Below are 27,645 nucleotides of genomic sequence, written 5' to 3'. Positions count from 1 at the left end.
CCCCTGTCCCTGAGGTGTCGTACACATCCACACTCGAAGCTAAACGTCCCCAAGCTGGCCTATCCCTGGTGTGCCCCTCCATGCACACGCTTCCAGCTACTAGGCCTACATGATTCATTCATTGGCGGAACTGTGGTCCCGAAGAGGAACTGGGGTTCCTTAAAGTTGAGTTTTGTCTGCTCAGCCCCCGTGTGCTAAGCTGCTGACCGGCACCTCCAGCCCAGCTGCCCAAGCCCGGGTTCCCTCCTTACAGCAGTAGCCAGGGAAACCGCACCTTCCACTGCGCCCATCTTGTCTCTCATGGACCGGCTCCTCCTGCCACGTCGGCTGGCACCCGTCCTGTCACAGTGGGCCCCCATCTTTAACCAAACCTGCTCCGCCTCACCTTAAACCCTGCCCAATCTTTGCAAAAGGCCACTTCAGGTTGCTGTGGGGATGAAAGAAGACAGAAGCAGACATTTGGAAAATCCTCATCCCCTGTTCCCAGCCCATCCCGGCCCTCACTGGGCTGGGAGAAGCAAACCTCCTACCCCCAGTGGGGTGCTGTTCCTCCTCCTTTTTCCACGACCCCCTGCTTCCGAAGCCCATGCCATCCTTTTTCACCATGTCCTCCCCACCTGCCTCAGCGGGGTTTCTCTTCCTTCTTCGTGACTCCCGCCTGTCTTGTGTGTCTAGCTTCTAGAATATGCCAGGGATCATGCTAGAGTATGTTAGTGATCGCACCCTGACTGGTGGGACCCAGTTCAGATCATCCGGTGGTTTTCAAACATGCTCGCATGTGGGGACCCCCGGGGCACTTCTGGTGCATGGGCTTGACCCTAGATACCAGCAAAGCAGAGTGTGGGGGTGGGGCCCGAGCAGCTTCATTTTCAGAAGCACGTCACGCGGTCTGACATGCAGGCAGACTTCCGATTCACGGTCTGACATTACAGAGAAAGCTGTGTCACCCCGTGGCGCTTTCCAAATTATTTTACTCAGTCTTCTGGGACAAGTGCTGCCCTGCACCCCACACACCAGCCAGTCTCCAAACACACCCATCACCCCAGAAGCTGCCTTGGGCCCGTTTGCATGCCCATGTCCACAGCTGCACACGCGCACCTCTCCCTCGTGGGCTAACCTCGTCCTTCTGTGGCTTGCTTGTCCCCAGGGTGTCCCCGTCAGCTTTCTGCACCACAGCCAGACTGCAACCCCAGACTAGCGATGCAGCAGGTTTTCTCGTCCTTCCTACCTAGTAGTCCACCGCTTTGGGCTGGAAAAGCCCCGGGTGGCATTTAACCTCCCGAGTCTCCATTTCTTCACCAGCACAATGGGAATGAGAGTGGTGTCCACCCCCCAGGATGGACAGCAAAGCAAGGCCTGTGCCCAGCGCAGCAGCACGCAGGCACTGCCAGTGGAAGACGCCTCCCAGTGCTGCCCTCCACGGGCCCACGGTGTGCGGGGGACGCAGGCCTCTTGCCCACCAGCTCACATTACTGAAGGACAGACGTGGTTTCATTCAGCTCAGCTCAACTTCCGGGCCAAGATTTAAAAAGAGGAAAGGAAGTATGGGGACAATGGCGAAGCCTCTCGCTGGGCACTGTACCTGTCGGCGACCGCGCAGCCCCACCGCCCTGACTCACTAGCTGCAGTGACATTTCTGAGGAAAGAGTCTCCGTATTGACTTACAATTGTCAACAGTGCACAAAGCAGGAACTTCCGGGTCCTTTTTATAGGACAAATAAAACACACACAGCAAATTTCAGCATTCATACCACGTTTGTCGGTTATCAGAACATGGACACCTCTGTTTCCTCCCAAACACAGCTCTGCAGTGGAAATCACACAGTCCGCACAAGGAGCCAGTGGTGTTCATTTGATGTGCTCCCTGCTGCACGGGGCCTGGGCGCTGGCACGTACCGGGCGAGGGTCCGAGTGGCCGCATGGAGGCAGCGCGGGGGCCTGATGCCAGCGCGGTCGCGTCCTCATCACTGTCCCGCTCAGGCACGAGGCAGGGGTTTGAGGTCAGATACCTCGCCCGCCCTGGAGGCAGCAGCCCGGCCCAGGGAGGCCGCCGGGGCAGCTGGCTCAGCAGCTCTGGGGCTGGAGCGCCGTCCTGATGCCAGCGGCCAGGGCGTGAGGTGTGGGGCTCGTGGCCGTGCAGCTCACAGGCAGGCCCTGTGCGGCCAGGGCGCGCGCTGTGGTGGGGCCGATGGCTGCAAACTGCAGAGAGAGGAGAGAAGGGCCTCAGTGTACCAGCCGGTGCCAGCAGGAAGCAGGAGGCGACTTGTGCAGGGCCTGTGGGCACCCTGTCTGTTAGGACACCGCTCCTCGTGCGAGAGCTTATAAATGGGACAAACTCCTGATCGGAACCCGGCATTACAGGCTGCAAATGCCTTAGCCTCCCGGTCTCATTACAGCCTCAGCGCCAGCCAGAGCGAGATGGCGCCGCCCCTGCGGCTCCGGGGCGTTGGCAGGGACTCGAAGCCCAGAATCAGGACCACCACCGGGGCAGCCTCCTCGAAGCCTTAGCTGCCGACAGTTCTGCCTGGTACCTTGGGGCCCTGGGTGGGGTCAGGTGGAAGGAACACAGAACAGAGTGTGGCAGGCAGGGGTGGTGGCTGTGGACACCCCCGAAGCAGAGCAGTCCAGACCAGGGCCCTGCACCCAGAGGGTCGGGACACACTTCTCTGCGCCTGTCACTCCACTTGTAAACCTGAGAAGCAGTCCCCACCACCCAGGTGTGCTGTGAGACACACCTGTGATAAAGGTAAAGGCCGTCGCTGTGCCTGAGTGGGCCGGGAACTGCAGAGCCCTGCCTTTCCAGTTCTCCAGAGGGGCCCGCAGGGGCTCTGCGAGGTCAGGAGTGCTCTGACTTGACATGGAAACTCTAGGATAATTAATCAAATTTTGTTAAAAATCTGAAAAAGACCAAAAGCCCACTGACTACCTCACCTTAATTTGATGGATGTTGTCACCAGATAACTCTTGAATATGCTTGAGACTGTGTGTAAGGCCAGAGGGACTGAAAAACGTGATGCTGGCTGGGACGCCCTGTAGGAGAGAGGACAAGGTCAGTCCTTGCCGTAAGGGCGAGGAGAGAGAGTTCCCGAAGTCCTGTCACCATCCACCCGTGTCCCCAGGCGTCCAGCAGGCGGTTCCTGGTTGATACTGGCACTCTCTCGTTCTCACCCATGGAGGCCAAGTTCAGGTAAGGAACTGTTTAGAGAGCAGGGTGCGATGGAAAGGCCGGGCGCTGCTGGTGGCCGCTCTGCAGGCCCCCAGGTCTGGCCTGCCCGGCCAGAGGACACAGACCCCCGTGCCTAGCCGGGTGGACAGTGCCCCTAGTGTGTGTGGCCAAAGCGCCACTCATCTATGAAGGCAGCCCTGGAGCCCAGCTCTGTCACCTGTCCAGCCCTGCGGGAACCAGCGCAGACAGCAGACAGCCCACCTGCACGGCTTTCTGCTTTGCTGTGTGCTAAAAGGCTGTCCCAGAACCAGCAATGCACTCGGGAGCCTGACCTGAAAGGGGAGGGGAGGCATCTTACTGAATCTACATGTGGAGAACGTCAGTCAGCTCACAGGGGCGCCCTCCCGCGCCAGCAGTGCCACACGAGGAGGAACAGTCACAAGGCTACTCTCTGCCTCAGGCTTCCTATGTCTGGGATGCTGCTCAAAGGGCTTTGAGTAAATGATCTCCTTCAATCCTTATAAACACCTTCCTCAGCTGGTCTGTTCCCATTTCACAGATACAGAGATGGAGCCTCCGAAAGCTCACGTCCTCAGTCACACAGCAGGGGGGAGTGGAACCACGCAGACAGGCTGTGTCTCACCCACCTACCCCACCACCCACTGGGTGCCCGCCCTGCCCGAGCTCTTGCTAGAAACAGCACCCACCTGCTGGGAATAGTAGCTATTCAGGTTCACTCGGATTCCTGGGTGTGGAATCTTCTGGTAGACGGTTATGCTTTCCATGGGAATCCCTGGACATGATCAAAGCGGAAAACAGACTTACTGCACGGGGAACACAGTGGGGTGTGCATGCGGGCAGTCAGTGGAGACGAGCCCTCCCAGGGCAGCACAACCAGCCTGGAACATGCTGTCGGGAGCTGGGCCGTGCTGTGTGCAAGCGGCCTCGCCGGCCCTCTGGCCTGCTGGACACTCAGCAGTCCTGTGGGGGAGGAGGCTGATGGCAGAGGAAGGACAAGTCCCCGAAACCCAAGGCTTCCCACGTACCCTCGATGCCTTTTGTTGCCGTCTGTGTGGCATGTCCACCAGGGATGGTGGAAACCAAAGTTAATCTTAGACTGGAATAAAGAATAAAAAGCATTTTTTTTTTGAGCAAAATGGAGCTGCAGCCTGGGAGACACAGGTTCATTTGGGGAGCAACCACCGAGACACGGGAGGCAGCCTAAGCAAAATCCCTCCCAGCCTCTGAATTCGGTCATTTTACGTAAGTGCGGTCTCCACATTGGCAGTTCTGATTGGACGGGGCAGGTCTGTCTGTTGGTAGAAGGAAGAAAGCAGGGCGTCCCCGCAGGGGTTGACTCAGACGGCTGACCAAGCGGGACAGGTGCAGGGAGCCCAGAGATCAGTCTGAGGCTCTCCCCAGTATCCAGAGGAGGCCAGAGGCCCCTGTAGGCACATGGCCCTGGGCTCTTATAATTTATGAAATGGGGCCTCGGCTGACCATGGAGAGTCCACCTCAGCAGATAAATTCTTCTCGGCGTTCACATCAAATGATTCTTCTGGGGGTCACAACGCTATCAGTACGGAACCCTACACTGAGGACAAGGGGAGGAGGCAGAGCTTGGGGGGAGCTTTTCAAGCCTGGGGCTGAAGCAGGCAGCCAGGGCCTTCCAGGCACCTTGGATCCTACCACCTCGTCCCCAGCAACCTGACACCAGGAAGCAGGTCCCAGGGCAGCTCTTGGGAGAGGCCATGAGTCGGCGCCCAGCAGTGCCAGCCCTGCCTCTGCATGGCCACGTGCTCCTGGAGTGGCCACTGCTCCCTCTCCCCATGGACCCCAGGGACCCTCGCTAGATGAATGGGTTAGGCTCTGGAGTGTCACGTTCCTTCCTGTTCCACTCAGTGACTCTGAACATCTAGGATTTCCAGGGCTGGCCGTGAGGGAGGAGGCAGGAAGTGACCAGCGCAAATGTCAGCCACAGATATTTACTAGACAGGGCAGCCACTCAGGGCTGAAACCGTATCAGGTGGTGAAACCTCCAGCTTATAGAAATGAAATTGGAAGGAAAGAAAACCTCTCAGGAGGAATCAAGATATTTCAGCAGAAAACAGCAAGCTATTATCATTACATACCCAAAAACCTAAAGAAAGAAACTGAGGCATCAAGCCTCTGATTTATGTTTCATTTCTTTAAGGATACCTGGGACCACGCTTTCTCTTTTGTTCTCTCATTTTCTTGTTCCACAAAGGCTGAGGACCTCGCTGATCTTATTGCCCTGACGTCCTCTGCCATTATCCCCATTATCCCCAGTAGCCTTTAGGAGAGACGGATGGTAATGGGGGTAGAGAGATCAGATCTCACCCCATTTTAATACAGAAGGGGATTGTTACAAGGTCCAAGATCATCCGGGTAATATTCACTTGGATTGATGGAGGTTCAAAACATTGCAGGCAAATGTGTGAGTTGCAGGTCATGAACTGCTTGCCTTGAGAGCCAGGCATCGCGCGTCTAAGCTCACACAGCTCTGCGACGCAGGCTGTATGGTTTAAACCCGTTTCACGGACGAGCTGACACACAGAGAGAGCATGTGACCTGCCCGTGCTCACACAGCTAACGAACAGCAGAGGGAGAATTCAAATCTGTCGCACCCTGAAGTTCGTACTCCAAACCACGGATTACTCACCCCTTGCTCCCAGACCAACTATGTGACAGAAGGTGTGCAGGTGACACCTGAGACATCTGAGTCACTGGGGCTGGTTTCTAGGCAGGGAGAGCCCCGGGAGATGGAGTGGGAGCGAGGCTTGAGCGGCTGAGCTGCATGGAGGACGCTGCGTGTCATTACGGATCAGCTCCATCCTTAGACTTTCTTCCACATGTGGACCCTGCCCCGGGGTCACGTCCTCTTGGTGAAGGCTCAGTGACACCGCCTGTTCCCAGCTGGAGCTGGGCCGGCTGAGAGCAGACATGAAGCCAGGAAAGCAGACCACCTCCACGCCTAGGGTGAGGCGTGCCCCACCTTCCCGGCCTGCTCTGCCTGTGGCCTCTGCAGGGCCGACCACTTCCATCACCACTTCCATCACCGGAAGGCCCTGGGAGGCCCCACGAGTCAGCGCACTCAGTCACCTTTGTCCTTGAGCATTTTCGGCAGGATTTCTCCTTTGAGGGTTCCACAAGGAAACAGAAGAGGCAAGGCTGGTGACTCCCCTGTGAATAAATAACCAGACTTAGTAAAGCTTTGTAGGAACTCAGGGAGCTGCCTGTGCACAGGGGGTAGAGAGGGGCAGCTGCTGCCCTGCTCTGCTCCTTCGGGGGCACAGGTGCTTGGGAAACACACCCAACAAGCCAGGGGTTTCTGCCCTCGCTCCTTTGACTCCCGACCCCCCGCAGTGGCTCCTGGGCTGCACTATTTTAGAAGCAGCCTTTGCACCTTAACTAGAGTTAGAAGGTTAGAGGTCAGGTCTGGTGTGGGCACTGGGGCAAACTTTCCCTCCCAGTGAGGGAGCCATGGATGGGACCAGCGGTGGCAGGGAAACGGCAGCCAAGAGGGGCTCGGCAGCCAAGAGGAGCTCGGCAGCCACCCCCAACAAAGACAAGCTGCATGTCCACTCCTGTCCCAGCAAGGACAGCAGCCACCAGCCAAGTGCCCAAGGGGTGTTCTGGCAAGCCCAACCATAGGTGTCAAGGGGCCTTCGGAAGATTCCAGAATCTGCCCTTTGCACCATGTCTTCTGCAGGTCCAGCAGAGTATCGAGCTGCTGCTTCTCATTGTGACTGCTGGAGGGAGACAGGGAGCTTAGCGTGCATCCTGGTACGGGGCAGGCGTCTGTCTTCTTCTCCCTGCACCACCAGTGCCCAGCAGAAGGCCAGGTGGTGCAGGCCCAGTCAACTCTGCTGACCTCGTGGAAAAACTGCCTCGTCAGCACAAGGGAGAAAACTTGAAAATGTCATGGTTGCAAACTCTTTCCTGCTGAAGGGAGATCTATGGTAACTGTACTTCTGGGAGCTAACCCCCTTCAAGAAGTCAAAGGCAAATACAGGCAGACCGCGGGGATACTGCCGGTTCGGTTCCAGACCACGGTGATAAAACAAATATCGCAATAAAGCAAGTCGTACTCTTTTTGCTGGTGGAGGGTCTTACCTTCAGTTTGTTAAAAAAAACACATCTGTGAAGTGCAATAAAACAAGGTGTGTCTGTAACCCGTTCCTTTTTGTGACACGTTTACTGCCTGCAGATTTTCAACCCAAATAGGCCAATGCTACATAGGTCAAGGGAAAGCTGGTTGGTTGTGCAGAGGTGAGAGATGAGGTCTCCCTGGGACAATAGGGAGGGACGGGCCTGGCAGGAGTCTAACCCCACACAAAAATGATGAATCGCGGGGCTCAGAGGCTCCACTCTTCATTCCTTGAACAGGAAGAAGGCTGGACTGCCCAGCTAGACAGCCAAGGTGTTGAAGATCCTGACTTATGCAGCTGGGGTGGGGGCTTGATAAAGAATCACTGTGTCATTAAGACGACACTGATTGTTTAAAACGTCCTTTCACTGGAGATGTGAGTGTAAGACTGATGACTTCACGTCTGCAACGATTCCAACCTCTCAGGCGCTGCTGTGAGAATCCAAGTCAGGCAGGCAGTGGGAACTTAACTGTAATTAGGACAATGAGGCTTATTTGGAGGGACGGAAGAAGAGCCCAGCAAGTCTGCCTTTTCTTTTGTCAGCTCCACGTCCAGGAGGACATTTCAAATAAACTGCGATCTGTCTCTGTCTCTGTCTCTCTCCCTCCCTCTCTCTCTCTCTCTCTCAGAATTGTCTCCTACCTTTTATCATTTAACTTATATTTTCTTTTCCATTAGAGGAGATATCCTGAGAGGGATGAAGAATTGTCTATCAGAACAATGAGCTATCAAATTAAATCAGTGAATAGTTCTTAATGCTTCCAATAGTGCCTGTCACATAGTAAATAAGTGTTTGTTAAGTAGCAGAAATGGGCAATAACTATGAGTTGGCCTGTTTACTCCAAGCACTGGAAGTAAATTCTTAGCTTCTAAAATTAAGCTTCAGAGTTTACTTGGGGAGAAAATCTTGAATGCCTTGGTAAAACCAAGGTGAAACTCCTGATTAGCTGTCAAGGTGGATTCTTAGTCGGATATTTTTGAGTTGGAGATTCGTCAGGGCGCATGACATACTGGTACTAAATCAGAGGAAGTACAAAGGCATTGCAAGGTGCCTCCGAGAATCCCTTTCTTCTCCCCTCCCAGCCTGGGGTCAGCCTGCAACAGCAGTGTGGTGTCTCCAAAGTGACAGATCCGCTCTGCCTTGTTTGCAAAGCAAGGAACACGGCTTGCTGGCCCTGGAGCTGACAGTGAGGAATGCCTCAGTTCCTTCCATCTCCTTCCAGAACCAGCACATCAACTGTGAGTACGTACAGCCAAACCATCTGCTGTGGAAACAGGCCGGGCCACCTTTCCATTAAGGAGCTCACTGCCGTCCCAGCCCCTCCCCCACAGAACCCGTAATGGTTCTTTGTAAACCCAGGCTCTGCATCCCAGGAGCTACCATCTATAGTGACTGCTATTAGGTTGGTGCAAAAGTAATTGCAGTTTTTGCAATTATTTTTAACCTTTTAAACCGCAATTTTGTACCAACCTAATATATTAAAAAAGGAGGGCTGTGAGATGGTTAACGGTGACCATTATCCTGTGAAAGAACATTAGAAAAAAGGAGCCTGGAGGTGGATCATTCTGGAAGGTCTGCATCCCGAGGGAAGGAGCAGCTGGGGGAGGAGCCCAGCCACACTGATGACCCCTACCCCCCAGGAGCGAAGACCCGACTGTCTTATTTTGGGTTATGTTTGAGTTGTCTCAGTCCTTTGCTGAGAGGTGGGCTGACTCTCAAACAAGCACAGACATTCGCACGTACAGGTAGGCTCTGGTCCCAGGAGGGGCTTCCACACTGCGTGTCAACCAGCGTCATCGTGGAGAGCGCACCAAGGAGCTAGTCCTTTCCCTGGGTGGCAGTTGTGAGACCAAGCAACAAAAATAAACGGGCTCCATTTAGGGTGACCTTTTTCTACTTACTGGAACAAATATATTCTGCAAGCTTTTCTGCATTTCCACAGCTTTCTCCTTCTGTATCCAGGCCAATTTTATTCACTGGAAAACAACAAAAAATATATTTCTTCACATGGCTATTGAAGTCCCGTGGTTCCTGTGTTGTCCTTTTTATGTGCAGATGCAAAGCCATGGGCTTTACAAGTCCCACAGGGAAAGTCTCTTCCTAAGGATGGCGCAGGAAGGAAACAGGAGTGGTGTCAGATGTGAGGGAGCTGGTCCCGGCTCCACCCTTTCTAGATGCATGGCTTTGAGTAATGTTCCAATTTTCCTGGGCCCTACAGAGCTCCTCTACCAGAGGGGAAATAGACCACATGGGACTGTTTTAAGGATCACACGAGATGGTGAGAGTAAACTACTGGCCATCTCGGAGAAGCACAAAAAAGGTGGTTTTCTTCTCAGTCAGGAGGGTGTGAGCCTCTGAGATCTACTGTTCACAGGGCATTAGAGAGCCCTCATTTTGGTAGGGAGGCGACACCAGCCCCCATCCAGAATAGTGTCGTGGGTTGACATGGGGAGACTGAAATGGAAGTGGGGGAGGTTTCATAAGAAGCTGCCAGCAGGGCCCCCCAGGACCACGAATGCAGGTGGTTTGGGGGAGGGGCTGCACCAGCCACTTTGGTGTGACTTCTGTCATGAACTGAGCAAGAAGCAGGCACGCAGGCTCCCCTGCACTTTTCCAGGGGGGAACACTGGTCACTGCAGAGGACGTTAAAGAAGGAAGGGCCGGCTGGGTCAGCTCGCTACCTGTTTGCAGGAACGTGGAACTTCTCTGAGGAAGTTGCTGCTGTGGGCATTCCATGTGGAATTCACAGGACACTGGCTAATAACCAACTGCAGCTTTAACGTACACACCATCAGCTTTTAATTTACAGATCATCACAAATGTGCTGAGTCCAAGAGAAAAAGTCACTTGCAGCTGTAAGCTTAGTTCAGGAACAAAGCCCTTGCTTATGACACACCGCCAGCCAGTCTCTGAAGTAGGAAGGTCTCAGTGCCCCAAGACCCCTGAGGACTTCCCAGGGACTGAGCTGGGACATAAGTCCTCACAGTGAGGCTGGTACTTAACACGGACATTTGTGTGCATCCTCCTAAGAACCCAGACGGTGGGAAGCATGACAAGACCACTGGCTCTGCTGCTCAGAGCAGCACTGGCTCATCTGATCCTTACACAACCCTGTGAGCTGGACATGCAGGGATGACCCCTGCGCCTTACAGAGGAGGAGGCCGGTGGGGACTGGTCCACCCCGCAGCCCAGAGCGGCTCTCTGTAAAGGTTTGGGGAAATGAACGGGTGGTATGAGGTCTCTCCCTGCGGCGGGGAGTTCAAGCAACGCCTCCTCTCTTTACCCACTAAAGAGAGCTCCTTCTGTGCGTCATGTCTGGAAAGGTGAACTAAAATCGAGCGTTCAAAAGTTGGGTGATTGACTTTCATATTAAGATAGGATGTGGTTTCTCCCAAAGATCTTTAAAAACTGAAAAATCCCTAATTTCATCTCCCTTCTGATACTATGTTTCCAGCATTTAGAACATGTCCTGTCTCTTCACAGCTGGATAAACAGAGCAGCTTGAGGCCGAGACCCCAGCTTTGTCATCTGTGCCACACGTAATGGTGGCCCACTCTCAGCTGCTCTGTCTCCAGACAGATTGCTCATCACTGTATCACCACTTGCTTTTTTTCTAGTTTTCTTCTCATTTGACAGAACAGTGAGAACAAAAGGCATATTGATGCTAATGAAATAAAACTGAACGTTATGTGATAGCTCAAAATGTTTCTCAGCTAATGTGTGAAAGCGTGAGAACAAAATCAAAATAGGAAAATTTACCAATATACTATATTTGACAGTTGAAATTTTGGTATATAAATCATACATTGCCTATATTATTTTCTTTCCTTTTCTACCTCAGAAAAAAAGTGAGTAAAAAAGGTACCCACTAAAGAGAGCTCCTTCTGTGCGTCATGTCTAGAAAGGTGAATTAAAATCGAGCATTGAAAAGTTGGGTGATAGGACTCTGAACTTATTTTTGGGGGAGATACGGGAGCGTGGAGGTGGTTCCCTTGGTAAGCCGCTCATGCCCTCTTCCCAGCTGATCTGGTAAGCAGGACGGTGGGAAGGGGCGGGGGTAAAGATTTTGCTGCGTGACGAGCCACACATCATCTCTTAATTAATCTAGCAACTTCCAACTGCTCTCTTTCCCCAACCTCACTTTGTTCTCTGAAGGATGTGCTTTTAATTACTAAACTGTTTTCACTTATATTTCACCTTCCCCCAATATTTTAAAATTCGTTTAAAGAAACTGAACTGTTTTGAAAGACAGTCATAGGCTCATTTACTCACAACAGCTAAGCATTGTTTAAGTATTTAAAATGCCTTATGATAATTTTTAATGATTCCCTGTTTATATTTTGTGCTTTAGAAACAATGTAAATTCAAGACTATTTGGGAAAATATTAAGAAAATTCTAAAAAAACAACTATAATACTACTACCTAGAGATAACTATCTTTAATATTTAGTGATTTTCCTTTTAGGTTTTTTTTTTTTAAATCTAGTAAAAATCCACAACATAAAATTTACTATTTTAATTATTTTGAAATGTATAATTCAGTGACACTAAGTACATTCACAATGATATACAACCATCACCACTATAATTTCCAGAACTTTGTCGTCAATGAGAAAAAGACAGCATCACTTTTGTGATATTCCTGCCAGGCATGTAGAACCAGAATGACTCTAATCACAACGAAACATCAGACAAATTGGGGACCATCTACAAAATAACTGGCTTGTGCCCTTCAAAAGCGTCAAGATCACAAAGCCAAAGACTGACTGAGATACTTTTTAAACATTTAATAAACAAAAAATCATACTTTAAGCTGAATTAAAGTGTTGTTTTAGAAAACGAGCAAGGCTGAGTGACGTAGGAATGGAGACTCTTGTTTCCTTTCTGCTCTCTACTGTTACCCCTCACACTTCTGTACTGTGGTTCCCAATGTCTGGGGTTTCCACACCCAGCAACTCTCCAGCCCTCAGCTGGCTGTCCTACGATTTTACTCAGTTCTCACGCTATCAGACCCCACAGCTTAAGGTCTCAGGCCCACAAGATGGTCCTCACTTCAGACTCCAGTCCCAAGTCCAGGCTGTCACCTGTGCTTCTGACGACTGACCGGCTCTAAACTGGAGGTTCCCACCAGCCCCTCCTTGGGGTGACCGTTTGCTAGAATGGCTCACAGAACTCAGAAAACTGGTTTCCTAACTGTGGCCAATTTATTACAAAGGGTATTTCACAGGATGTAAATGAACAGCCAAACAGAAGAGGTGCACAGGGCAAAGTATGGGGGTGTGTGTGTGTGGGGGGTGCCGAGCTCTCCAGGCATGGCACCAGCACCTGCCTCTCCATGTTACTGTCCTCTGGGATTTTTATGGAGGTTCATTACATGGCATGGGTGAGCACTGGTGGTTAATTCAACCTCCCGCCCCTCTCCTCTCCCTGGAGGTGGCGCCAGGGGGCAGGAGTCTAATAGTTCCTACTATAATTACATGACTGGTTCCCTTGGCAACCAGCCCCAACTTTAAGGGCTTTCTGTAAGTCATCTCATTAAAATAAACTCAGGTGGAGGTGAAAGAGAATGAATAACAAAAGACACTTTCATCTATATCACTTAGAAAACTTCCGAGGGTTTTAGGAGCTCCGTGCCAGGAACAGGGACAAAGACGAAGTATGCATTTCTTCCTTCGAATCACACCACCACAGTGGACTGTCACTGTTTCTTGTTTGCCTTGATTGCTTACCTAGAGAAGCGGTGGCATTTCCAACCACGTACACCGACTTGGCATTCCATTTTTCTTTCAGGGACTTTTTCCAGACTGTAAAACATGAAATCAGATGTGAGCTGCAAATACCAAGGTGGCCATTTGGACGGGTGTCTACGGCTGCTTGTTCATCCTAAGACTTGAGAGCAAGGCAAACTCGTAATACGCAAGTCTAAAGAACAGCATCTCCAACTAAAATTCCGTTTGTATACTGCCCACATTCTGCACATTTGAAGAAATCATTTTGGTAAACATTGCAGTATGCCTTGCTTGAAATAGTAAGCAATTTCCACAGTTGGCACTAGAAGTATTTTTAATGTATACTAGAAAATAAACAGAACTTGAAGAATTAATTTGCAAGGTGATACTAACATTTTTAAAATCTAGACTTTTAAAGAAAAAGCCACTGGTCACTCAAAAGAAGTAGCTTAAATGTTTACTAAAGTAACACAATTGGTTTAATTTGAAACATGAATCTGAAAACAGTCAAGAAACTAATGTCGGATGAGGGCCCATGTACCCATTAGGTCAAAGTAGAGAAAATTAATTTCAGGGTCATAAACACAATAGCAAACTCTACCATTTTATGACAAAAATAAACATCTTTCAATATGAATGAAAGAAATATGAAGAGAAAATGGATTGTACAAATATATCATAAGGCCACTGCGTATCTGATACTTTTTTAGAAGGCAAGGAAACACTAGTTCTTCCTTCCTAAAATCTAACTAGGGCATAACCCTCCCTTAAATTCAATAGTGTTACTCTACCCTTTACACTTCTATGGGAAATTCCCTTTAAATGGTAATGGAAGATTGAGTTTCACCTTTCTTCCCTACCCCCAAATGTGAATAATATTTATTTTAAAATTATCTCTAGCATGTGAACAAACTGACAGGGTAAGTAGATAGATAGAAATGAGCAGGAGGAGAGACTTAGCCCCGGTTAGAAAGCCCCTTGCTGCAGCTCCTACTTGGGTCAAGACCCCTGGCACCTGCCCAACAGAATTTCAGGATTCCACATGCTTCTAAATAGAAGAAATGCATCGTCAAAAGCCAGAGAAGGGAGGAAGGCATCCTGCTTATCAGGACCACCAAGCCAAGCAGGATTCCAGGTTTACACATACCCCTAGGGGATGTGATTACACAGGCCCCTAAACCAAGGGGACGTGTTTACACATGCCCCTACATCAAAGAAAAGCATTGCTCTATATCAGAGAAGGCAGGACTAGGCACCGCAGGGCGAGAAGGAGAGATAAGGGAGAGGGAGAGGCAATTCTACCCATAGAAATAAAAGCCCTCACTGTGTAAGGCGAGGCTTCTTCATTCCCTTGGGTCAGCCTGAGCCACGTCTTGGAGTGTACTTTCCTTTACTAATAAACTTCTGCTGTTCATGCTGCACAAACTGTCTCTTGACTGAATTCTTTTCTTCAGGAAGAGAAGAACCGAGGTACGACATCATTTCCTGGTAACAAAACCGTTCTCCAAGCCTCACAGCAGATCACAGCTGGAGTGAGCCCTGGACGAAACCAGAAAGCCTAGCTTGGAGCCAGCTCTGCCCCTTCACTTGGGTATGTTTCCGGGTGGGTCAGCTAACCAGCTCGTCTGATTTCCCGTCTGGATAACTGGGATTAACTAGAGCTTTCCTGCCTATGTCACAGAGCTGTGAGAGTCAAAATAAGGAAATATTCAGGAAAATGCTTTTTAAGCTGGAAAGTTATGGTGTCCATTCTGGGGTTTTGTTCTTTTTCATCATCTTCATCCTCAAAACACATACAAGATGAAAAACACAACTGTGAGACGAAGATTCCTTGAAGCACTGCTGGCGGGCCATTTGGGCGCTTCTGTACTGTGAGTTTTCTCTCCACTCTGGGATGTCAGCACTTCCGGCTCTGAGCTGCTGTGCTGAGGGGGCAGCACGAGTCCTCATCCCTACGGAACGCATCAGACTTCCTCTTCAACGGGAGGGGTGTCTATGAAATCACCAAGAAGGAGAGCCTCTGGGCTGCAAGGCGGCCTGATTAAATGTGAAGACAGACTAATGACCACTGAGCACTGTCACTCGCTCATTGCCCGCCTGTGCCAGGCAAGGTCCCGAATGTTTCTCTTCGGGAGTCACTCTCTGAAGCTGGACTCACACACACGTCTGTGACTCACAGCCCATGTGGTCTTGGAGCTCCTCCGGCTCCTCGCTGGGCAGGTACTAACCGCACCTGCCTCAGAGGTAAAGCTCTCAGGACTGTGCGGCACAGAGCAGGCCCTTCTAAGTCCCAGCTAGCTCCTAGGGGAAGTGATGGGTCCATTTTACAAACAAGGAAACTGAGGCTCAGCGCTGTCCAGGAACTTGCCAAGGTCAGAACGGCCATCTGAGCCCAGGGTGAACTCACTGCAAAACCCTTTCGGTAACCACCCACCCTGCTGTCTCCACTCGTTATTATAACTGGAGCTGCTCAGGCCTGACTCACTGGTTCCATGGCTGTGGATCAGGGCGTACTCTTCCCAGGCCTCGGTTTTCTCATCTGTAAAATGAGGACCACAGCATGTGTACCTCTGGATTAAATGAGATAATGAATGTAAACATAGAGCCTGGTATGCAGTAGGCTACCACGAAGCTGTTTGATCGAGCAGACCAAGGGGTTGGTCAGTCTGAACCCCGGGCTCTGTTGCTCTGTTGTGATGGAGAGGGGAGGCAGGAAGAGTGTCTACGGGTCATGTCTCATTGAGCGCCTGGCACGGCACGCACTGCTTTCTCATATGTTGTTGGAGCCTCCATCATCGTTTGAGGAAAGAGCCTGGCGCCGATATACTGAGGGGAGCTGGGAGCGCCTGGCAGGTGAGCATTTCGACGCCCGCTGTTACGTCTGTCTGGGGTTTAGGAGGCAGCAGTGTGTCCCGTTTCCCACGGCAGGGTGTGTGACATGGCCCCGCGAAGTGCTCACTCCCATCAGGACACTCACAAGTTGGCATGTCCTTCTGTGTGGGACAGCACGACACAGCTTACGAGGAGAAAGGTCATTTCCTGCTCCCGCCAAAGGTTCCACAAATGTGAAGTAACCTGGTACCTCAGGACTTCTTGAGCTAAAAGTGACTGCAATTTTTCACACCTGAAGTACCTGTATCTGCAATCTATTAGGTTGGTGCAAAAGTCATTGCGGTTTTTGCCATGATTTTTAACCCTGTAAACCGTAGTGACTTTTGCACCAATGTAATCGCATTGCCAAGGGGAGAAACCAGAGTGAAGAGAAGTCCAGTGGAATTCACAGCAGACCCAGCCTCACCTTCAGTTTTACTGTCTTCCTCCAAACACAGCTCCACAGCTTCCACTGCTCGGGGACTGGTGAAAATGAGCCCTCCATAATCTTCTGGATGAGACAGCTGCACACCAGACAACAACAAAGGCATTTATGTGATGGCTCAGCTCAACATTTCCCAGACTTCCAAATGCTCAGAGGCGTAGCAGGCCAACTGAGTCATGCCCCGCGTCCACTCGTCCATCCCTCCACGCATCCGCTCAGTACTGACTGAGAGCTGACCCAGTGCCTGCACCTACCCTAGGCCTTAGGAAAACAGATGAATCCGTTACTCCTGGCACTCCCTCAAGCAGCTCAGTCGAGGGGGACACAAGCAGGTGCAGAGAAGGGTGGTGGATGTAACCAGAGCAGAGGGGCAACGGGTCTCAGCCTGGGCGTGGGCAGGAGGGGAGACCTGACCTGCATGTGTGATAGAACTGGAATATTCAAGGGGTGCTATCCACGCTGAAGCCCTGATTTTCAAAGAAAATGACAGTGATAAGATCGACTGAGCGTTTGTTCTGAGCCAGGCGCTCGGCTGTTTCATACAGATCCCTTCCCTGAACCTGTCCAAGTTCCCTGTGAGATCGGGGAGGGGGTGGTGGGGGTTCTATGCTCTCCTCATAGCTTATGCACACAGGCTTGGAGAGGCTGAGGAACCAGCCCGAGGTGAGCCCGAGGTGAGCGTCCCCGGGGACCCCCAGGCCTGTGCTCACTGCACACCCGGGGGGCCTGATGGAGGGTTCAGAGAACCCCTTGTGGAGCAGGGTGGCTGGTGTTGAGGGACAGGCTCCTGATTTCAAGTGATGTGGCCTCGGTTCCCCTTTAAAGCTGCGTACAGAAGACCATGCCAACTCGGGCCCCTGTTACATCATTCCCTCAGCACACAGACCCAGGGCATGGGAACATGATAAATCCCAAGTCAATGTCTGTGGAATTGAAGGAAGAACTGATATTCAGCTCAACCGGAAAGAACAGGAAGCTTTTCAGAGCGTGAAGGGCACGGCTGTGAGGTGCAGAGCCCGAGGGTGAACCTGGTGGTAACGGGCCGTGGAGCCCGGTGAGCAGGGCCGGGCGCCCTGGTTCCATGAAAGCCACCTGGCTCCTGGCCCACGCGTCCAGAAAGGAGCTCCCGGGAGATGCCCTGGGGTGTCTGTGTGCGCAGCGGTGGGGTTGCCTGGGCACTGACTCTTCAGCCTGAAATACCTGACAGGCTTTGCTGGGATCGTCCCTCCCAGGCCTGGCAGCAGAGCTGATGCTGTGGGGACATGTCCTGGTCTCGAGTGCCGACACTGCCTCTTATTTGCTGGAGGCCTCCGCTCAGTTGCCCAGCCTGGGACCCCAATTTGCACTTTGCATAGGTCGGGGCGGGTGGGTTAAAGCAGAGGATGCGTGGGAAAGGTCTGAACTGCTGAGGACAGTGCAGCTCTGGTGCCCTCCCCACAACCTGCCCTCCTGGGCCTTCTCACAGAACCCAGTCCAAGCCAGGGCAGCTTTCTGGAAGAGCTGATGGAGGAGGCTCAGGCCGAGAAGCCAACAGCAGCCCAATCCTGACGCTAAGTGGGGCTGTGCTGCCCTGTTTTGAAGTTTGGTACTGAAATGAGGGGAAGTAACAAAGTCCTTTGGCTTGGGTTGGCACAGAGTCTCAGAAACTAAATGTATCACACTTAGAAGTTACGGTGCTCAGACAATGACAGACCTTACCTTCTCCGAGAAACTGGGAAGAGACAAAAACTCAAATGATAAAACAGGGATCAAAGTGGCTTCAAGTCCATATAATCCTAATTCCTGCAAATAAAAGAATATAGTTCTGGATTGGCCAGGGTGGTTTGGAAAATAAGGAAAGGGTGATGGTATCATATGAACAACTTATTCTGTGCCAATTCCTCGGTTTTAGCACCCTCCGCCCCCGCCCCCACTTCACTGGTAAGGCAGTGCTGCGCTTTCCGGGACCAGGAGTCTCGGGCACTCACCCTGATGTACGGATCCTGGCCACTGTCATCCTCCTTGGCGTCTTTCAGTAAAAGAACCTTCATTGTTGCCTGGCAGTCCTTACAGGGCGCTGTGACAGCAGGGAAACAGACCTTACTTAGATCGCAAAGTCTTCCTAGGCCAGGAGGCCAGGAGCACGGGGAAGGAGGTAATCGCTGCTGGCTGACATCACCTACCCCCTGCACACTGAGTCAGCAGCACTCATGGGCTTGTTCCTTCAGAAGACTCATCCCTGATAAGGCCGAGGAACAGCATGCTGGCACTTGATACCACTGGAAAGGCAGATGAAAGCCATTAGGCAAAGCCAATGTCCTAGTCAAACATTTAAGGCTCACAGAAGAGAAGTGAGGCAAATTCTGGGTTGTGTCAATAACAAATAGAGAAATGGGTGTCTCGTATTTTAAGGAAATAAATAATTACTTCCATTTCAAGTTATATAGGCTAAGTTACTCACAAGCTCTTTAGGAAATGATTATATTGACTTCTCAAACTACGTTTTATAAATGTTGTCAAGTATCATGAGACAAACTTTCAAAAATATGTTCTGACAATCTAGAAAACAATTTATCGGTATATATCAAAAGCCTTATCTACTTCATACCTTTTCTTCCTGTAATTTCATATCTAAGAATAAACACTAAGGCAATACTCATAAATATATGCAAAGATTAACATAAAGTTGCTCATCCTGGTATTCTATTTTTTTATTATTGAGATATAATTGACATACAATATTGTTTAAGACGTACAACGTGCAGATTTGATACTTACATATTACAATATGATTAATTAACACCTCTGTCATGTCCCCAAATTATCACTTCTTTTTATTGTTGTGAGAACAAGTAAGCTCTAATCTCTGAGCAACTTTGAAGTTTATACTACAGTATTGTTGACTATAATCACTATGCTGTGCATTAGATCCCCAGAATGTATTCATTACTAGTTGCAAGTTTGTATCCTGGTAGTCTTTGTAATTGTAAGTGATTGGAAACAATGTAAATGTCTAACAATGAGAATGGTTAAATAATTTATGGTACAGTTATATGAAATCATTCAAATAGTAATCATTTAATTAAATGGATTAGATCATCACAACATAATATTAAGTTAAAAAATCAGGATTCAGAGTTGCATAAATAGTATGATTTTATAGATTTTATACATAAACATATGAAAGAATAAGCTTCAAAATACTAATAGTAATTATTTCTGGTGGTAGGTTAGGGTGATGATTTTCTTCTTTACCTCTTTCTGTATTTCCAAGTTTTTCTTACAACAAACATTAAATTCCTTTGTATGGAGGAGAGAAAAGCACATTATAACCCCCCAGAGGCCTCAAAATAAATGCTGCCAAAGAACTGGAGAAAAAAGGGCAGATTATTATCCTGGACGTATCGTTAGACCTGCCAGCAAATTACCTAATAAACATAGTACAGCAATTGGTAATAGTCAAACAGGGTGTATTGCTCGGAGCAGAAATGTGTTACCTCTGGGAACCATTACTTATAAGCTATTACTGAAAATAGAGAGTGCCAAAAAATGTATACACACTTTAAGAAAGGAAAAAAAACTGTATTAAAATTGTAATAATAAATACCGGTAACAAAAGATGAATACAAGATATGTGTATACATTTTTTTTGGCACCACCGGTATTTCCAAAACATTATAATATCTATAGGACGTCTTAGGAAAATTTGGCTCAAAATGAATTGTTTTGTATCTAAGCAACCAAACCTGGGTGAACACATACTAATTATGAAATCAAGTTCCAATTATTGCTGCTGTCGTGCTGTTAGCTAGAGAGGTTGGGGATTTGGGAAAGCGGGCAGCATAATTTCTCTCCTTTCCTGAAGTTACTGAGACTGTGTCTCAAACAGAAATTAGGAATCTACCTTTTCGTGATGGTGAGTCTTATGTGTCAACCTGGCGAGGCTAGAGTCCTCACTCATTCTCAAATGCTAATCGAAATAAGTGTTGCTTGGAAGGTATTTTGGAGATATGGTAAAGGGCACCATCAGTTGACTTTTAGTAAAACAGATTAATTTAGATAATCTGGATGGGGCTGATTCAGTCAGGGAAAAGGCCTTAAGAGCAGAACTGAGGCTTCCAGCGGAAGAAGCAATTCCTCCTGTGGACACAGCTTCAGCTCATGCCCGAGTCCTGCCCTCTCCTTGGACTGCACTATGGATTTCAGACCTGCCCCCAGAGTTGCATTAAGTCTCCTAATATATATATCCCCTACTGGTTCTGTTTCTCTGGTTGAACCCTGACTATGCATCTTCCAATTTGGGGGTTCCAGAAATCTGCTATGTCATTGAGTAGCAGGTAAAACTTGGCATTTTCGGCTAACGCGTAATTCTTTCCAGGGCACAAAGAAAGCAACTATTGTGGGATTAAACAGTGGAAGCTTATTGCTGTTGGAAGCGGGGAATCTTCTGGCCACAAATCTCTTCTCGGCCCTCCCATGACCCCGCCATGGTTCTAGGTTCTGAAATACAGATCCCACAGTTTTCAAAAGGATATGTTAGTAATGCTCTCAAATACCAGGGCCGATCTCTCACCGAGGTGTTTCTAAATAGTGCTCAGCAGTGACACCTAGTCTCCCTCAGGGTGTGCATTCCTTACTGGGGGTGGGGGACAAGTTCAAGTACTACCCAGTGCTAGGAGGTCATGTGGTAGAGGGAACTGGGGTGCCGATAATTAGTTACTTCCCAGGGGCACCTCTCTGGGAAGGTGACATCTGAATGACAATGGCAGTGAGGAGAGTTAAAGGAGGTGACATCAGAGTTCCGATCTGAGTGACAAGAGCCATCAGGAGAAATGTTCAAGTGTCAGAAAGGGTCCCTGGTGTCCCCAGGAAAGACGGGTATGCTGGGCTTGAGTGCAAGGGACAAGGTGACTTTGGGTTCCACGAGAAATAGTAATTCTCTGAAAGGTTTAAGTCGAGAGAGGCAGCGATGGGACTTACGCTTCAGAAACACCCCGGCCTCTGTGGCGAGGAAGGCCATCGCAGTAGGTTGGGCGGCGGCGGTGGTTTTGGGGGTTTAGCAGTGGCGAGGTTAACTACTAATGTTACCACTAACGTTAACTACTAATGTAATTCTGGGTGAAATCACCTGTCCACAGCCAGGTTTGTAATGGTTGGGAGCAGGATGAAAATAAGGACCTCTCGTCTTTGAATCCCACCATGTCTTCGTCGGTACCGAGGGCGGTGACACCTACCTCGCCGGCCTGGTGAGGCCCGAAAGGTCTAGGAGCCCGGGCCGTGCCCAGTCCGGCGGGCGCGGGCCCTGGTCAGTCCCCCGGAGGCGCGGTATCTCGCGATGCCAACCAGGAGGCTTTGAGGATGCGGGAGTGATTAGCAGGGCGGGGGGCGGCACCCTCACCACGTGGCCTGCACTACCATGGCGACGACCTGCGCGTGGACTGCGGGCACCGACACCGCAACCCCGGGTCGTGGAACCCGCCCTGCGCACAGCTGGTGATCGCGCATGCGCTTCGACATCCAGGCCCGGGGCGGGGGGGGGGGGGACGCCACCGAGATGGGTCGAACCACACTGCGCGAAGGGGAGGGAGAGTCTTGGAGGAGGAAAGGAAAGATGGAGGGAGGAAGAAAAGGCCAAGATAGGACTCCAAGATGGACTTGACTCTGAAGGATCGCGGTCGTGGAATTCAGCAGGGGCCCTGGCCTTGTCGCCGATTCAGCGCCGAGGCCTTGTGTGATCTCTCACCCCCTCGGGCTGTGTGGATGAGTCCGGAAGGGCAGGCGTCGGGACGTGGCGCAGGCGCAGTGAGGCCGGAAACATGGCGTCCAGGCCCAAGCGGCGCGCTGTGGGCAGTGGAGCTTCGCGGCCGCTAGACTCCCGGGTCCCGCGGCCTGAGGAGGAAGCGGAAGATGAAGTCGAGGACGAGGACGAAGACGGTGAAGACAGTGACGAAGACGAGGATGAGGACGACGAGGTCGTCGACGAGGTGAGAAGCACACGCAGCCCCAGTGTGGTTTGTATCCGGGGAAGAGCTTTCTGAGCGCCCAGGGCGTGTGAACGTGTGCGCTGCTTGGAGTCCTGACTTCGCGGTCAGTACCTGAGGGTCTGTAACCTGAATTTTGAGATGGTAAGAGGTGGTTAGTCAAGTTGCACTGCTGTCTCTTCCACCCTGCAGCCACAGAATTTGTTTTGAAACGCCCCACGCCAGCCAGGTCGGCCCCGGCCCCATGCCTCCCCCGCCCAGAGAAGAGCAGCACAGCGCTTGTCCCGTGACTTTCCCCAGTTCCCGGGCGGAAGCCCCAAGCCCACAGCAGGCTGCCCAGGGCTGCAGGGTTTATCGTCCTCTGCCCACCCCGCAGCCCCAACGCCTGGTTGGCGGCGCCTGCCTCCCGCGCAGCGGCTGCCTTTCCGGTTCTTGAGACCTGCTCCCGTCTTCCAGGAGCCTTTCCCAATGCTCTTCATCCTGCGTGTTTTCCCTTCCCTGTTCGGGGCTCAACCAAGCTGTCTCGTCTCTGCCTGCGGGTGGGGGTGACGGGTAAGCTGCCCTCCCCATCTCACCAAGTCCCGGGGGTACGTTCTCGTGGAACCGGGTTCCTTAGAACAGCTCCTGCCATAGCATTGTGGGCACGTAATATTTATTGAGTAAGTAGGACTAAGTGATCCTTACAACCACTGAATGGCTAACAGGTACCTCAAATTGAACACCTCCAAAGCACAATTTGTAATGTGTGCCCTGGCTCCTGCTCTTTGCCATTTCTGTAAATGGTTCCCAAATTCACCAGTTGCTCAAACCCGTAACCCGAAACTTAAATTTAATTCCTTTTATTTATCCCATATCCCGCTCGTCAGTAAATCCTGTTACCTTCCTTTTCGGTATCCAGATGTTTTTCATCGTCGGTTCTACAACCCTCATAATGCACACCTCCATCGTCTCTTGCCTGCGGTACTGTAGTTGTGTTAAACTGGCGCACCTGCCTCCGTTCTTACTCCTCTACAATCTGTACCCCATCCACAGCCAGAGAGATCTTTTAAACACGTATGTCTGTCCTCACTCCCCTGCACTGAACGCTCCAGTGACTTCCCATTGCATTTGTAAGAAAATTCGAAATCTTCATGGTTGAGGGACAGCAAGTCAGTCAGTGTGGCTGGATCAGAATAAACAGGAAAGAGAGAGGGGAAATAAAGTCAGAGATCAGCGTGAGTCAGAATGGCCGTGGAGGGGGATACAGAGTAGCATGGATGCAGGGCCGAGCCTGGCCTGGGCCTGTGACACATCCGCCCGTGAACAGAGTCCCCTCACAAAGCAGCTCTGTACTGCGGCCCCTCATCTGGCACTTGGGCTCACCAGTTTTCAATTAAAAGAACTTGAACCGTTGATTTTGTTATTTTTGAATTATGGAAATCAGTGCTTTTTGCATTAACATGGCTAACCTGTCAAACTGCCAAGAGTTAAAAATCTGTGTAATAACTATCACTGCTGATCGTGTAAGAAAGTAGGCACTTACATACACTGTTGGTGGGAGTGTAAATTGTGCGATCTCTTTGGAGAGCAGTTTGACAATATCCATCGAATTTTACAGTGAATACATCCCCTGACTCAGTAATTCTACTTTAATAATAGTAATTCATGATGTTCCAGGCTCTGTGCACTTTGTATTGACTCATTTAATGTTTACTTCAACTATACGAGGTTAGTAATTAACCATTTTACTACCAAAGATACAGAGCAGGTTAAATGAAAACAGGATGTGTAGTGAACCCTGTGTGAGAGAAAGAAGAAACAAAATATGTTTGATTGTATGTGTCGAAAACTTATTGAAAGGATAATTTACTATTGACAGTAATCTCTGGAGAGTGGGGGCGTGGGAAAATAAGACTTTGAACTCTCTAACCTCTACACTCTTTGTAGTGTTTACCACTGACGTATTACTTTTTTGACTGAAGAAATTGTTAAGGTTTTTAGGGCAGTTAGTAGATACTGATTCCTTTATTTATTTGAAGGAGGCTTTTATTTTCTGAGATGGTCACTCATCCACATTTCATTTCCCTGATGTAGAAATCTGTCAGAATTGTTTTTGAAATTCAAAATCTGCCCAGATCTGTTTTGAGACAAGATATAACTAACGAAGGAAATGTGCAGTTTTTTATATTTTTTTAAAGCTCTAAAGAGCCTGATTTTGAAGGACAGGGTGACCGGCTTTGAAACAGCTGGCTGAGCAGCAACAGAAAGAGAATTCCAAGAAACAGGTGGGGATAGTGAGAAGGAGAAGAATTGGACAAGGCATGTTTCGATAAGGTTCCTTTTGGTCATGTGGTTAGGACTTTTGTTTGTGCTGAATAGAAACCTTGGAGGATACTTCAGCAGAAAGGGGAATTTGTGGTAAGGGTGTAAGGGCATCTTGGAGACTTCCAAGGGCAGGAGAGCCGCTGGGCCTCCGGAATGGACTGGGTCCTGGAGCCTGGAATGCTGTAGAGAAACCGAGATGTCCTTCACAGTTGTCATCTCTGCTACATTCAGAATATTTGGTTTTCTTTCTATTTCCACTCTGTATAGCAGAAAATAGAAAATACCAACAGCTTCTGAGACTTTTTTCAAAACAGCAAGCAGGCTAGATGCCACATTTAGTCTTAATTCTAAACTAAGTCACTTGGGGGTGAGTGGCAGGGCTCTGTTTTACAAAGATGACTGTTGCCCTGAAACCATATGGGTGGGGGCCCATACCAAGGGAAAGGGGTGCTGGGCAGATAATCCATTTGGTGTGTGTTGCAATGGCAGTGCCATAATGGCCTGAGACAGGTCTGCGGCTTCTGTCTAGATAAGGGAAAGAATAGTAGAAGAGCTTTATTTCAGAATTTATTTCTTTTTAAGGAGTAATTCCAGACATGAATTGTGACAGTTGGTTGTTTGCTTTGGTTTGACCCTGTTTGGAGCACCCCCACCCAACTCCCAGGGTTTTGCTGTTCACGTGATCTGGCTGAGCCTCCTTCAGAGAGCCAGGATTTGAAGTCCGTAAACTGGCCTTGATATCCAGGCCTTGGCAAGTTAACAGCCAAGGAACGCTTAGATATATGCACATCAGGATGGCAAGGCAAAAGGAGGTCTCATTTTCCTCTATGGCCCCCTTCAGCTAAGGCCCAGATTGCAGAGCCTGCGAAATTTGAAGTGTGTGTAAATACACTTTTTCCTCAGAGCCCCACGTTTGGTGTGTCACTTACCAAGGTTTGACTTAGGATCCTCAAGGGCTGATCTTGTGTAGCGTTTGAAAGCTTCTCAGCTCTTGTTAGTGGAGAGAAGCGATCCATTCATTTATTATGGGATATGTCAGTGGCATCACCTCTTAGATTCTGTCGTCGTTTTGCCAACACAGATCAGGGAGCCTGGCTACACACACCTTTTAGTTCCTGTACTAACTGTATTTCCTCTGACCTCAGGGCCTTGGTACGCGCTGTTCCTATGCCAGGAGCTCTTGTCTGCAGTTCCCAGCTCAAATGTCACTCCTCTAAGGGAAGTCTTCCTTTGCTATCTGACCTCCTATTTCGCAAGCTGTTATAACACGTGCACCTGTGTTTTATAGCTCACATAGTTGCAGCTTCATATTTAGTTGAATATTTCCTTAATGTCTACATTTCCACCTAAACCATAAGCTCCATGGGGGCAGGATTATTCACGCCTGCTTTGCTCGCTCACCTTTTCATCTCGAGTGCCGAGCACAGTGCTTGGTGCATGGTACTTAGGAAAGACGTATTTGCCAAGTGAATGAAGCGTAGCCTCAGACCCGTGGGCTGAAGCAGGCTCTAGGCAGTGCAGGGACTTTTGAGATGATTTTGATCTTTGCTCACCCTTACTCTGCAGTCCGGTCAGTCGTTTCCCCTTCGTGGCTGCTGGGACTTACCCAGAGCTCACTCTCTCAACATTGAAACTAGGTCACTCTGAGTGCTTTGTTCTTCTCAGGCTTTTGTGTCAAAGGAGGAGAGGTCAGAAGGTGCTTTATAATCTGTACAAGATGTAATACTGGCAATGTTTGCCTGTTTTTGTAGACTGGGTGATTCTTTAGGTAACCTTTTCTTCTTGTCCTTTTTCTGGCATGTTCTGTAGATAAAGAGCCAAAAAGCATGGAGATGGAGGAAAAGGAAAATCTGCCTAAAGTTCCTTAGCAAGTTACGCATGATGACCTGTTTTGTGTGTTTACAGGAAGTGAACGTTGAATTTGAAGCTTATTCCATCTCACAGAATGATTACGACGGAGTTAAGAAGTTACTGCAGCAGGTATTGTCTTTTATTCTTTACACACAAATTTGCTAAGAAAATCCAGGCTATTCTACACTAGCTGTGTCAGTTTCATCCTTTCTGTTTTAGAATTCCCATTCCTGTCCTCTCCACCTTGTCTAGAAGGAAGATTTTTCTTTTCCTTTTCCAGAACTAATGCCCCTATTTGTACCTCTGCCTCCAGACCCTTTCCTCCGATTAATGTTTTTAAGCATTCTGTGTCTTAAGATACTCTCCCTTTCATCTGACTATTTGAGCCACTATTCTGTTTTTCTCTAATTCACACCCCAACTTTGTGGGGTAGAGGAATTCTTACATAAGAGCCACATCACAGACTGTACGCTCTGCTGCTTCTACTTCCTTTGCCCCATAGGAGGTGGCTTTGGTTCTCTACCCTTTGTAGCGTCCAGTGTCCGAGTCACCAAGTTCTTTGGCTTGTGCCCCTCCTCTTCCTCTCTCTTCTCCCCCTCCCCCACCGCCTGTGTTACACTGACTGCCTCTTCTATTTCAGTGCCTTTAGCTGCTTTGAGTCTCCTGGGCTTTTCCTTCCCTGCTGGGATTGCATCTCTGGGTCATCTTCCTGGTCAAATCATTGGAATTGCGTTTTTATTTGAACATGGAGATTAGAAGTTTTATTAGAAATCATGCTTTGATTTTAATTTTAAATATGTTTTTTCTCCTCAGCTTTTTCTAAAGGCTCCTGTGAACACTGCAGAACTAACAGATCTCTTAATTCAACAGAACCATATCGGGAGTGTGATTAAGGTAAGCAGGGCCGTTGTCCTCATTTGAATAAATTAGTTCTTTATCCTGCTAAGTTCCTCCTGATTTATAGCAAACAGGCCAGAAACTTCAATTGGAAAGAAGTGTTACTGGAGTAAGGGAGACAGGTCAGAAGGCCACTGCAGCAATCCAGGGTCATTAAAGTGTAGTCGTGCAGGTTGTGGCGGTGGCTGGGGAGTGAAATGGGCTGGTTCAGAAGACAGTTAGGAGCTGAAAGGTGATGGGGCGTAGGGT

At 49.5% G+C, this 27,645-nt stretch overlaps 2 protein-coding genes across 7 annotated transcripts in view; one reads left to right on the top strand and one right to left on the bottom strand.

Moving 5' to 3' along the window:
• Positions 1 to 1,689: 1,689 nt before the first annotated feature.
• On the bottom strand, positions 1,690 to 21,857 carry UROS (uroporphyrinogen III synthase). Of its 4 annotated transcripts, XR_004425358.1 has the most exons (13): positions 21,598 to 21,857; positions 18,547 to 18,642; positions 18,352 to 18,440; positions 18,083 to 18,166; positions 16,367 to 16,463; positions 13,069 to 13,143; positions 9,241 to 9,315; positions 6,290 to 6,370; positions 3,874 to 3,959; positions 3,428 to 3,498; positions 2,955 to 3,030; positions 2,736 to 2,866; positions 2,064 to 2,199 (listed from the first exon to the last, which is right to left on the bottom strand). XR_004425358.1 is itself a non-coding variant. In XM_033131239.1 (12 exons), the coding sequence occupies exons 3-12, from the start codon at positions 18,412 to 18,414 to the stop codon at positions 2,142 to 2,144; spliced, it is 789 nt and encodes a 262-aa protein (XP_032987130.1). In that variant the 5' UTR covers positions 18,415 to 18,440; positions 18,547 to 18,642; positions 21,598 to 21,857; the 3' UTR covers positions 1,690 to 2,141. The 4 variants fall into 4 exon arrangements, 3 of the variants coding, with proteins under 3 accessions (XP_032987130.1, XP_032987128.1, XP_032987129.1); XM_033131239.1 differs by lacking the exon at positions 2,736 to 2,866 and having other exon boundaries at positions 1,690 to 2,199; positions 2,932 to 3,030; XM_033131237.1 differs by lacking the exon at positions 3,428 to 3,498 and having other exon boundaries at positions 1,690 to 2,199.
• Positions 21,858 to 22,024: 167 nt separating this feature from the next.
• Positions 22,025 to 27,645, top strand: part of BCCIP (BRCA2 and CDKN1A interacting protein) — a 41,431-nt gene continuing 35,810 nt past the window's right edge. For all 3 annotated transcript variants that reach the window (XM_033131236.1, XM_033131234.1, XM_033131235.1), the window contains exons 1-3: positions 22,025 to 22,347; positions 26,554 to 26,628; positions 27,313 to 27,393. In XM_033131236.1, the coding sequence (XP_032987127.1) occupies positions 22,180 to 22,347; positions 26,554 to 26,628; positions 27,313 to 27,393 (324 nt within the window). In that variant the 5' untranslated portion in view covers positions 22,025 to 22,179. The remainder of the gene's footprint in view (positions 22,348 to 26,553; positions 26,629 to 27,312; positions 27,394 to 27,645) is intronic.

The sequence above is a fragment of the Rhinolophus ferrumequinum genome, chromosome 16, assembly GCF_004115265.2.
Source record: "Rhinolophus ferrumequinum isolate MPI-CBG mRhiFer1 chromosome 16, mRhiFer1_v1.p, whole genome shotgun sequence".
In the NCBI taxonomy this organism is placed as follows: Eukaryota; Metazoa; Chordata; class Mammalia; order Chiroptera; family Rhinolophidae; genus Rhinolophus; species Rhinolophus ferrumequinum.
The sequence above is the reverse complement of the archived record's forward strand: the minus strand, read 5'-3'. Positions and strand labels throughout refer to the sequence as shown.